General features: G+C 42.2%; 1 protein-coding gene across 8 annotated transcripts in view; it reads left to right on the top strand.

Moving 5' to 3' along the window:
- The window catches only part of MBNL2 (muscleblind like splicing regulator 2), a 154,968-nt gene that overhangs the window by 122,110 nt on the left and 20,740 nt on the right, over window positions 1-12,118 (top strand). For 2 of the 8 annotated variants that reach the window (XM_004746121.3, XM_004746125.3), the window contains 3 exons: window positions 301-454; window positions 7,567-7,602; window positions 8,908-9,002. In XM_004746121.3, the coding sequence (XP_004746178.1) occupies window positions 301-454; window positions 7,567-7,602; window positions 8,908-9,002 (285 nt within the window). The remainder of the gene's footprint in view (window positions 1-300; window positions 455-7,566; window positions 7,603-8,907; window positions 9,003-12,118) is intronic. The other 6 variants (XM_004746120.3, XM_004746123.3, XM_004746124.3 and 3 more) reach the window with 3 other exon arrangements.

Genomic DNA, 12,118 nt, shown 5'->3' with positions numbered 1-12,118 from the left:
TGAAAACATTTTTAAATTTTTTTTCCCTTTATTTATTTATTTATTTTGTTGGTGTTGCTTGATAGTTTTTCTTTTCCTTAGTTGAGATGCCACCGTTTTGGGTTACAGAAATCATGCTTTCGCTCTCCAATAACGAATCCTCACTCACCCGACATTGCCGCTGTTTAAATTAAGGTGCATGGCACAGGCATCTCCTTAGCTGTCATTTTGAAAAAGAATGTCGTAGTTGATGATCTCTGCGGACCCTGGAGGTGTGGTTACTTTGAGTTATACATGTCTTATCCCATTCTCTGCCTCTAGGCCTTTCCTCCTGGTGCTCTTCATCCCTTACCAAAGAGACAAGCACTTGAAAAAAGCAACGGTGCCAGCACGGTCTTCAACCCCAGCGTCTTGCACTACCAGCAGGCTCTCACCAGTGCGCAGCTGCAGCAGCACGCGGCGTTTATCCCGACAGGTGCGTGCCCCGACAGTTCCAAGTCCGTGTCCGTGTGCCCTTCTGGTCATGTGCTTCCTTCTCATTCCTTTAAGCTGTTCGGTGGCATCTAGTTTGCTTGGAAAGGTACAGTCAGTACAGCCTGAGACTCGTCATTGTCCTAAGCTATCGAGCTAGTTGTACTGTGCTCGGAATGCGAGCGAAAGGCTGCTCGGCTCCTACAGCCAAGTATTTTGTAGAGTCCAGTGACAGGCCGAACCCGTGAGAGGCAGGGAACAGGGAGGCCTTTTGGTTTCTCGCACTTACACATGCTGTGTAAAATCGTTTATGTCAACGAGACTTTTTCTGTGTGACCATTGAGATTTGTCTTTAACCCTGAATGACCTAAAAATAGTAATTGCAGTAAGTACTAACCTGTTTTTTTTTTTTCTATTCCTGTTCCGAGCACTAAAAGAAAAAAAAAGACAAGGCTATTCAAATTAAAGCAATCCTCTATTCATATTTGACATTCATCCTCTCTCTTTCGCCATCCTTCTCAACTTCACCAAGCGCACAAGTAGATAGAGCTCGTATCCTCGGTTTCTAAGCCAATGCCTGATAACAGTAACTGCTAAGGTCCATTAACTGCATCATTCCACTAAGAGATGAATTCTGTTAATCACAGAATCTTGAAGCTTAGAGGATTCTTCATGATCTCCTCAGGCAGGCGATTGTTTTACAGATGACAAAACTGAGGCCCCCTAAGTGGGAGGTGACTTCCCAAGGTGGCACAAAGAGCCGGCACCTAGTGTCCCTGTGACCAGTCCAGCCAACGTCCCATGACATGGCACTACCCAGCTTCCACACGTGGCATCACAGAGTCCTCCGTAGAGCTTGGCAGACTTATAAACCAGCAGATAGAAGTGAAGAAACAAAGGCATAATGCATGGTAACCCTCCCCCATTTTTCACCCACTTCCCCGACCACAGACCTACGTACACCATCTAACACAGAGTCACCTTAAATGGATCATGGTTTTGACTTCCTTGGTCTGCGTGAGAAGTAGGACAATAGTCTCAAAATAAATAAAATTTCCTAGTATTCAAAAAATAAAGAACCAGAGAATGATTTGGGCTTTTGTGAGGAGACTGTCCATTCAGTTCTTAGTTTTGAAGTCCAAATTGTCACCCCTTGAGAGTGACTCGAAGGTAAATACAGATGAACAACAATTTTATCACAAAGAGCTTGTTGGTCCTAATCCACGTGGTTGGAATTTTCAGGTCTATTATCCTTCTCTTTAAATCCTGTAGCCTATTAGGAATTAATATAGGAGGGAGTAGAAGAAATTTTTCTGTGGTGTTTTTTGTATAAAAACTATACTTTGAAAACAGTGATCAACCTATTAATGATATTTATTATAGTAAACATATAAGTCATGTAAGCAAATTGTTCTTAGTGTTTAGTTCTCATATTTCACTTCTGCTCTTCTCTTAAGGAGACTTACAGACCTGTAGGGTGAGTCTCTATGTCAGTGCTTAACTGGGCTTCCCTCCTGGTGGATTACAGCCTTAGCCAGTGACATTTCAGAGCAGGTTTATAGCACCGCAGGACTTGTACTTGTAATCCACTGGATGTAACATGTTTGTAAAATAATTTATAGTGGGTTAACTTACCTCGAGGTCTTCTATGATTTCCTTGAGTGTCTTACTTCATAAATCTCATCACTAGATATCTTAGGAGAAAAGAATGTGGGAGGAATGTACCGAGGGGTTAAGCATCAATGGACAAATGTGTTTCTGGAGATTGGGTAGCAGTTTCACTACCATTTCCTGGCAATGCCTTTGAAACCTCGGACCTAAGTTGTGTGAAAGTCTGAAGGCCTCTAACTCATTTTTAACACTTCAGTCCAATAATGACAGCTCTGTTAAATCACTGTAGGAATCCTCATTTAAAAAATCTTTCACCTGGAAACCATTTAAAGACTTCCAAAGCAAGAATGGATAAACATCCCTTATGCAATGACCTGATTATTATTGATGAAATGATTGCATCTAGGACCGGGAGGCTGTATGGGCTGCTGTGGTTGTGCACTTCTGCCCCCTGCTGGATCCTTTAAAAAACTGTCCCAGTTTGTCCGGCAGCCCAGGGTTGTGTGGACTTTGGGAGCCCAAAAGTGGGTTCTAGCCTATTTCATTCCATGAATTATAAGTGTTTCCATCTGTAACATGATATCAGTATCATAGTGAACAGCTACATGGCTATCGTGCTTTGAAACGGTATTTCAGCTTCTAAGAAGTTTTCCCATGTTTTTCTTAAATGATGAAAGAGAAAACAATTTAATCAAAAAGAAGTTAGCATAATCGTTCCCCCATTTAAATCCCCAACAGAAATCTCAGTGTTTGTTTTGGCTATAGTTTTATTTTGGGCTTTCTTACTCATAAACCACATTTTCAACTCAATTTTAAAACAGTAATGACTATAATCATTCATTGTTAATCACCGTTGTCTTAAATCTCTGCAAATTAAGTAACGATGTTCAAAAATCATTTTTGCAATTTGGTAGAAGATGGGCCCATTATTTTTAAACGGACAGGTTTTGATTTTTCTGTAAGTACTTTCTGTCAACAATGATCATATATATGAAACACGGAACATCTTACATACTCCTGGAGGTTACCCTTTTCTGAAAGGCCATTCATAGTGAAAATCTGGGGGTTGTTTTTTTTAAGATCCCTAATTTTTCCTTCTTCTTTTTTTTTTTTTGCACTGAGGTATAATTAGTATATCACATTGAATTCGTTGCAGGTGTATGACATAAGGGGTCAGTATTTGCAGACCGTGGGACGTGAGCCTCACAGTCAGTCCACCTGCCGTCTCTTCCACACAGTGGAGTTTTGCCATCATACGGTATATGATATCGTATATGACATACGTATATCGTATGTCATATACGATATCATACATTGACACCATGTGAATTTGGATTTTAGGAATTCAGCCTCCGGGATGTGGAGATAGGAATATAAAACACTCTTCAAAATATGGGATTCTTCTCCAAAACCATGCTTATATAATTATCACCTTGGCTGATGCCCTAGCACGTTGGTAGTGGGTGAGACTTTTCCTTGTCTCCTTTTTTGATAGGGATTATTTTAATCCAGGAGTTAATACTTTCTCTTCGCTGCATTAGGCCAGTGGCAGAAACCACACACACTCACAAAAACAGCAGGGTAATAATTCTCGGCATTTCTCTGACAGGTTTATCATGTTACTGTAAGTGTTCTTATAGGCATTGTCTCGTTATTCTTCAAGATAGTTCTGCCAGTGGCGGGCATGACTATTTGCATTTTGCAGACGGGAAAACTGAGGCCGTGTGTCTGTGCTGCAGGGTGAATACATAATGCGTGGAAATATGCAAAGAATCCTGACTCACAGACTCAAGAGTTGAAATATTTGTGCAACCGCAGCAGAGAACAGTTGAGAAGTTTCTGTGGATAGAATTAGTGCCTTAATGGAATGCTTCAGCTGCTCAGAACAGAAAGACCCACTGAGTCCCTCTTTGATTTATTTCATTAGCTTGCATGCACAGCATAAGTAAAACAAGGAAAAGCGCTAGTATTATTATTGCCTAATGATCCGAAATCATAAGGTTACATAAGGTTTTCTATCACACACCTTGGTGAAAGATTTGTCCGTGTTTGGTGGAAACTGAACGTGTACAATGATAGCAAAATTTATGCCCCCCCTTAATTGGGCAATCAGTTCCTGAACACAGAGAAAGTTCTGACTTCCAGACCCAGTAATGAGAATACAAAGGAGTTCAGAACTAGGAAAAACCAATACAGTGCTGAGCGTCAAGGGCCCCTTGGGCCACTTGCAAAGCTATTTGAGAGTGCAGAGAAAAGCAGAGTGTTCAGGCCGTCAGCAGGTGCAGTGGGTGATGGGGACAAGGGAAATTGAGAAAGAAGCGACTGTTCGAAGGAGAAGAAATTTGCTTAGGACTTGGAAAGGAAGATTTTTAGCAGTGGCAGAAAAGCATCCCAGGCCGGCGGGGGAGAGCCTAGGTCGGGCAGAACGTATTTGAGGGATTGCAAGCTGTTCATGTTAGCTGCAGAGCGAAGTCCTGAAGGAGTAGGAAGAGGGTGCAGAGCAGAAAAGACAGGGAGCAGAATCTGACACTGAGTCAGAAAGCCATGCACAGCCAAAGCTATGCATTTCTAATATTTTTATCACTTTCAGACCACGGTGGGTGAGGGGCTCATCACATGAATTTGGTCAAGCATTTCAACCACATCCTGAACTGAAGCTAAAGTCACTTGTTCAGTCCCAGGTCAGCGTGGCTACAGAGGCTGGTGGTGGTGGTTTGCAACCCTGGGACATTCACAGCCATGACACAGGAAAGAACCGCGCCCCCCCCCCCACACTGGAATGCAAGAGAATAGCAGAATTTGTATAGGGATGACTTTGAACCCAGCCACGGTTTTCTTTAAAATGAAGTCACTGACGAGGTAGGCGCTTTCATACATTTTAGGAACCAAGTGCTCCCATTACACTCACTGATGACTAAGGACCCTCACTCAACCAATTGATCCCCTGTCAATCTGGGCCCCGGAAACCTAGACCGACATGAGTCCTGCCCTCCCAGAGTTGACAGGAGAGGAAGAGAGATGTCCAATAAATGTCAGTATAAATATATAACTTAAATGCTTTATAAGGCCAACGACTGGAAGAGTAGAGTTCAGTAAGCTTGAAAATAATAAACTGATATAAATGGCAGATGGAGATAGGTAAAAGAACAGTGGAATGGTTTTTCTAAAGAATTGATACGTACCTTGAGACCAGGAAGATGAAAAGAGTGAGACGAAGATTATTCCAGGCACAGGGGACAGCTTGTGGGAAGCCCAAAAGTAGGACAAAAGTGTGATGTGTTCAGTTCAAAGAAATGAAAGGCTAATCTGCCTGGGTCACGGTGCCCGCCCTCAGAGAAGCGTTTGGAATGGAGCTGGGGAGATAGTCAGAGAGTGAACCATAGGGGGTCTTTATCCTAAACGCAATGAAAAAGCAGTGAATCATTTCCAGCAGAGACCTGTATTTAGAAAGGTGAAGAGTGGAGCAGAGTAGGCAGGGGACAGAAAAGCGAGCAGGAAGACCAGTTCGGACATCATGACATGGCCCAGCCTAGAGATAATGGCAATCAGGACCTGAAGAGTGGCAGTGGAGATGTACAGACAGACCAATATAAGATTCATTTTAGAAAGAGGATTGCTTTGGCTTATTGGTGAGCCGGAGCAGAGAACTTCAAGAGGGAAGGTAGATGCATAAATTTGGAAGCTTTGAGCTTATAGATAGTATTTAAATGCTGGATTGAATGATAGGCCCAGAAAAAGCACAGAGTAGATGAAAAGGAACCAGAACTGAGTCCTGAAAAGCTCTAGCATGTAAGATGTAGAGTGTGTGTGTGTGTCTGTGCATGTGGGAGGGGAGAACGGGGTGGGGTGCTATTAGAAATCCAAGGGGAAAGTGTGGTTTATTATGGAGGGAGTGGCCAAGTGCTAAATGTTAGCAAATTCGCATTAGATGAAGATGGAAGAGATCCTACTGACTGCAGAAAGAGGGAGTTCTTGAGGACATTAGCAGTTGGAGGAGAGATCTGAATATGGAAGTCAACTTGGAGAAGGTTGAAGAGCATGTGGATCAAGGAAGTGAAAATTTATGAGCAGGCAACTGTCCAGAAGTTTGTTTATGAAGATTAGAAAGATAGGGCTGGAGAAAGAGAAGGATTTTGAGGAGTGTGTGTGTGTGTGTGTGTGTGTGTGCGTGTAAAGGATTCATTAGCACATGTTTGCTGAAGAGTCCATTATTAAATAGCCTCTGTCCCTGACTGGTTAACTTAGCCTGACCCAAATACAGATCAGGCAGAAAGTACCTCTCAGGTGTGGACAGTGCGGCAGAGAGAACACAGGTCTACGCCTCTCACATTCTTCACCTGGTATCTCAGAGGGCAGTTCTAAAACCCTAAATGGGTTCACCCATTTGTTACAGAGACTTTTCATTCATTCATTAAAAACGAATCCTCTGTCACCTCCATGATACCCCATCTTCAGGTATGTAATCCTCAGAGTACCTTGATTTTTAGCCTAAGGAACTGAACCAGAAGTAGATAATTCCGTTTTTCAGTGCTTTACCACATACATTTTTCTTCAGGGTCAGAGTTTACAGATTCAAGTACATTAATATGGCCACCACAGGGAAGGCAGCTCTTCCCCGGAGGGATTGAAATCTTCCTCCCTCCCCCTGCCACTTCGACACCAACCTGAGATTTCCTAGGAGTTTTGCCAAAGATCTCCCTCAGGGTTCACCTAACAGCCGCCATGACACAGTCGCTAGCCCAGTCCTAAGTCTGCCCCAGCTCTGTACAGTTTTGCCTCTACGCTCTTTAGGCTCCTTTATTGTGATGAAAACAGATCATGTACACAGCCGGGTCATTCTGTCACAAGAACATCAGTCTCCCTCCCTGTGCTATAGGGCTTCCAGGCAATCATCTAAAAGTCACCTGACCCGTGAGGCTTTGATTTAGAGGATACAGAGTCTTCGCTACTGTTTTGACTTTCACATTGTTTTTAACACGAAACAACCAAACAAGCAAACACATGTTTAATGCAATAAAGTCAGTGTAATCCAACGAATACAAACCCTGACCTGGATTTAGGAGTAGAATTCTATTTCCAGCCTTACCCTAGGTCCCCACTATGCATGACCTTGGAGTAGTTACTGTGCCTCAGATTTTTCATCTGTAAAATACCCACTTCCTACCTTGGAGGTTTACCTCGATGAGGTCTGTACGATACTTGGAGGTCTTAGAGGAAGGACACTCTCGACATTGTCACATGCCATTCTTTAGAAGAATCATGTCGATGGAGCCAAGTAAAAAGAGTGAAAAGTATCAAAGGAGTGAGCTTTGAGTAATATTGGCTTCCAACAAGTCAGAGATATTTGTCTCTATACTAAAAACGTGAATAACTCTAAGGACTGTGTTAACTAACCCTACTGATTTCTGGTTGTGCTTCAATCTCACTTTGAATGTTAACTCTAAACCGCTAACCTGTTTCTTTCCCTTTATTCACTTTTTCCACCTGCCATTGCATGACACGCAGGGTCAGTTTTGTGCATGACTCCCGCTACCAGTATTGGTAGGTTTCAACCTTTTTTTATTTGTATTTTTCTATTATGTACAGTACCTTCACTTGCTTGAAATTTATTTCAGAGATGGTAGAAATGCTTTAGGCGATGGTAGCTCTGAAGGCTTTATTTGGCTTTAGAGTTAATGTATAGGTTTTTTTAAGATGTACTTTTGTATTATTTAAGAAAATAATCGTTTTAATGTGACCAGAATAACCACTGTGCTAGAACAGCCACTGCCAGACATAAAACCACAAGTACTGCTTTTTAATGATCTGTATTTTGTTTCTCTTTAGAGTTTATACGGTTTAGTGTAAGAGGGAAAAAAAAAGCTGACTTTATCAGAAAGGCAGGCTAATTTCATCAATGTTTTAAAGTTTCATAGTGGTGTGCCTTTATCTCCTCTTTGCTGTGTGTTAGAGTTATCAGAGTTTCCCAGAAGTATTTATTTTTAAAAATTATAAATGGATGTATTTTGAAAACAACTGTCTGAATTGCCTTGTTTCAGCGTCCTTTTTAATTATGTGTCAATTTATTTGTGGTGATTATTTTGACCGTAGCCCACCCCCGCCTTAGATGTTAAATTTTAATACCATATCAGTATCTCTACACATCCAGTGCCTTGGTACAAAAGTCTGTCTTTAGGACATATGGATGTGTTCCATTTAGAATAAAGAGAAATAAACATCGGCCAAATTTGCCTGGCTATTTTGCAGTAACTACGTTAGAATTTATATCAAGGCCATGATTTTTGCTGTACTGTTTATTAATCCAGGATAAACCCCAACCTCCAGCAATTTCAGTTCAAAAAAAGCGGTCCCTGATTGACAAAATGTTCAATTGAACGGCAGTTAATTCCAGAGACCATCCTACCCCAAATTAGGCCTACGTGTTGAGCCTTGGATGTTTTAGAATGACAAAAGCAGAGTATCCCATAGTCTTACTTCTTTGGACGTTACAGTTCACATTTTTGGAAGAAACCTATTAGTACCTACTACCGTAGGCTCCAAATTGGGAATGATAAATTATCATAAGTAAAAATGTCAATAAATACATCAACCAAAGTAGTCTGCTTTGGCCTTTCTGGGAATCACTGATTATGTTTTAAAACTTCCTTTAATTGTACTTGTAATAAGCTATTTTCCCTTTTTTATTTCTCTCCCATGCTTCCTTGCTTTGCATTGTGATTGCATGCCATCTGCTGGTTTAACCCATGATGGCTTGCTGCTCTGATATTCACCATGCCAAAATACCACTTCTATTACCATAATGCTACACCCTCCTGTTCATTGCTCCCATGGTTCCCCTCCTGAAAGTACCCATGATGCACAGCGCTACGTCAGCCACTGTCTCTGCAGCAACAACTCCTGCAACAAGTGTCCCCTTCGCAGCAACAGCCACAGCCAATCAGGTTTGCTCCTTTTAAAGCTTTCTTTCACAAATCCCAAACTCTAAATGAGTGCTGATATTTAAAAAAAAAATTCTCAGTGAGAATTTTTTTTTCATGTTTATCCATCAAATTTTATTTTTTTAATTAGTTTATAGCAAGCATTTATGGACAGGTTGCACTTATTTAGAGTTAACATTTACTGCAAATAATGATGTAGCTATGTTTTGTGTTGCACTGTTTGTTTTCGTACCTAATATTGTGTAATTAACCTGACAGGCTTCAATTCCTTTTAGTACAGCATTTACGTATCCAGTGGTTTGTGAATTGCCAGAGAAAAATCGTAAAAGCTCGCCCGTGGGTGCTTGAAAACTGGCTCTATTTAGATTCAGTTCATTCAGACCCCGTGATCTCTGTTGGGGAGGAAAAAGAAAATTCTCCTCTTAGAAGTCTCCCCTTTTGCCTTCGTGTCAAATTTAAGGTCTGAATGATGCTTGCCAACATCTCACCTTGGTCGCTTGTGTCCCCAGAGTCACTGGTTCCCACTTCACAACTGGTCCAGATTCTGGCGTAAGAGCCAAGGCGTGCTGGAAGAGGGGCGCGGGGCGCTGAGTTCACAAAGGCTGGATATAACTGAGTAGGGCCGTTTCACTCTGTTGACTTAACGCATGTGCCAGGAAGACCGTGGATGTCCTGTTTCTCAGTGAGAACCAATTGGCCATTTTCCACTCTGTAATCACAGGCTGACTGTACCCCTAACCCCAGCCAGCCAGCTCACAGACTTGTGCTCCTGGCCCAGGAGCTGCGCATGAAGATGGGCGAGCGTCGACCCGCCCGAGCTCGCCTAGAGAAACGCATTATTACGCATGCTTGCCCTTCATACAAGAGCAATGGTTTTGGCTTTGTTTTTAGCTTAAATTTTTTTTTTTATCAACTTTATTGGTAAAAGATAGAGACATAGGAGTGAGCGGGAGGGAAGATCCGAGCTAATGGGAGAAATTGGGAGAGATCATGTCGGGGCATCAGTGGTAGGTTCCATGCTGCCTTCTACGGCGGGGGGAAAGGCTGTTTCATACTTTCTACATTCAAGTGAATGAGTGATTCCAGGGCCGTAGGTTTCATCCCTGGGAAGACTAGTGTGAGTGCACTTGAATGAAGGAACACTAGGGAAACGCCCTGATCGGTCTGACTGTGTCCTCTGAATTGAGATGAAGGAGGAAAGGGGGGGGGAGGCAATCCCACGTGTGCCCTCAGAGGCAGAGACAAACTGCTGCTAATTCTTTAGCTCTTCACCTGCCACCTCAGAAAGGCCAGGTTGCCTCTAAGGAAAGCCAACTCAGCCTCCAAACAGATATAACGAAGAATAGCAAATACGTTTCTTAGCTGGGGAAGAGTCACAGGATATGATGGGATGGAAGAGAGAGAGGACGCTTGCATCATTCCGTTACGGGGCTCAGAGCACCCCCTTCATTTGCTCGTTCGTTATGAGGAAGCTAGAAATTTGGATATTTATGTGTAAGTCCTGTCTTCTTGAACCACATTTTTGTGGTTTTTTGACAGAATTTTTGTGACAAAGTCCTTTCATAAGAGGACATCTATAACATAGTAGTATTCATTATGATGGCAAGTTAGGGACACCTTTATTTATTTTAGAGAGGGAGAGAGCGAGAGAGGGAGATTATCTGTGGGAGCAAGCGCACAGCAGGGAGGGGCAGAGCGAGAGACCAACTTTAGCAGACTCCGTGCTGAGTGCGGAGCCCGACGTGGGGCTTGATCTCAGGATCCTGAAATGAGGACCTGAGCTGAAACCAAGAGTCAGACACGTGACTGGCTGCGCCACTTGGGCGCCCAGCAAGTCAAGCCCTTCTAATACTGAGAAACCTTTCCTAAGAATGGAAAGGAAGTCAAAATGAAGGAATACTTTGGAGTTTGAGGATAAATTCCGTTGTTATGATAAATATTTAATCACATATCATAAATATTTCTTCCAGCCTAATGATTTTGGGGGCTCCCTTTGGTGGAAAAAAAATTGGAGAGTTTGTGAGCATATATGTGTAGGTTTGTGTGTAGGGAAGCAAGAGGAGGGATCTGGGACATGCAGAAGCTAAAATACATCACTTTAGAGGTTGTGGTTGGTAAAGGAACTAACAGATTTAACTTCAATTACACTTAAAGAAATATTATTAAAGAGGTACCAGACAGTAGCTTCGAGAATCCTAGACCCTGCATTTTGCAGTTTATCGGATGTAAGAATTGCTGGATTGCACTTAAGTGATGAAGAGGAGAAACCCTTTAGCAGCTCTTGATGAAAACCACAGAAAAAGAAATAGTCATAAATATAAATTTTTCAGGCGTAATATGTTTTACGTAATTTCAACAAGTTTCAAAGACCAAAGCAGCTGCAAAAGGACTTAGAAATCTTTCCAGAGCTCCTGAAGTCAGAGATTGCTAATGACTGTGACATGACAAACTATACTTTTGTTAATTTCGCCCTTTAAACTCAAATGGAATCATATCTGCATGAACGAAGTGTCATTTAAATGCAGTAGGTCTCAGTTTCCTCCTTTGTGAAAGAAGCCTGGCATTAGGTTACCTCCGAAGTCCCTTCTAGCCCCGAGATCCTGCAGATTTGTGGTCACACTGTTCGTTGTTCTGCTGGACCCAGATTCTGGGATGATAGAAAGGCAGACACCAGCACACTTGGCAAGCAGAGGTAGGAATTTCAGAGCTCAGGGTGTGCTAAGCATCCCGTCTCCTTTTTCCTTCGTGGAGTGATCTGTCTTTAACACAAAACATGCTGGAGTTTTGACAGTCTTTCAGTTCATTGGATCAATTTAGACTGTCGGTTCAAATAGTACAAACCTCATAGGTATGTGTAATTAGATCCAAGTCATTCATAGACAACAGAAGTTAGACCAGAACATCCCAAGACAGATCCTCAGTCCAGTTTCCTTTACATGTCAGCCCATGGTGAGCCAAGATGAACAAGCCACAGAGCTGTAAATTCTATCCTCAGGGCTTCCTGGAGGTGCCGGCAATGAAAGTTTCAGCTGAACTTAGACTTGAAGCTTGAAATTCAACAAAGACAAAATCCAAATACTTTGGGGAACTATAAAACAATTATTCTGATTGTTTGGCTC

The sequence above is a fragment of the Mustela putorius genome, unplaced genomic scaffold (assembly GCF_011764305.1).
Source record: "Mustela putorius furo isolate JIRA1106 unplaced genomic scaffold, ASM1176430v1.1 tig00000551_pilon_pilon_pilon, whole genome shotgun sequence".
Taxonomy (NCBI): domain Eukaryota; kingdom Metazoa; phylum Chordata; class Mammalia; order Carnivora; family Mustelidae; genus Mustela; species Mustela putorius.
This window is presented reverse-complemented; position numbering and strand designations above follow the sequence as displayed.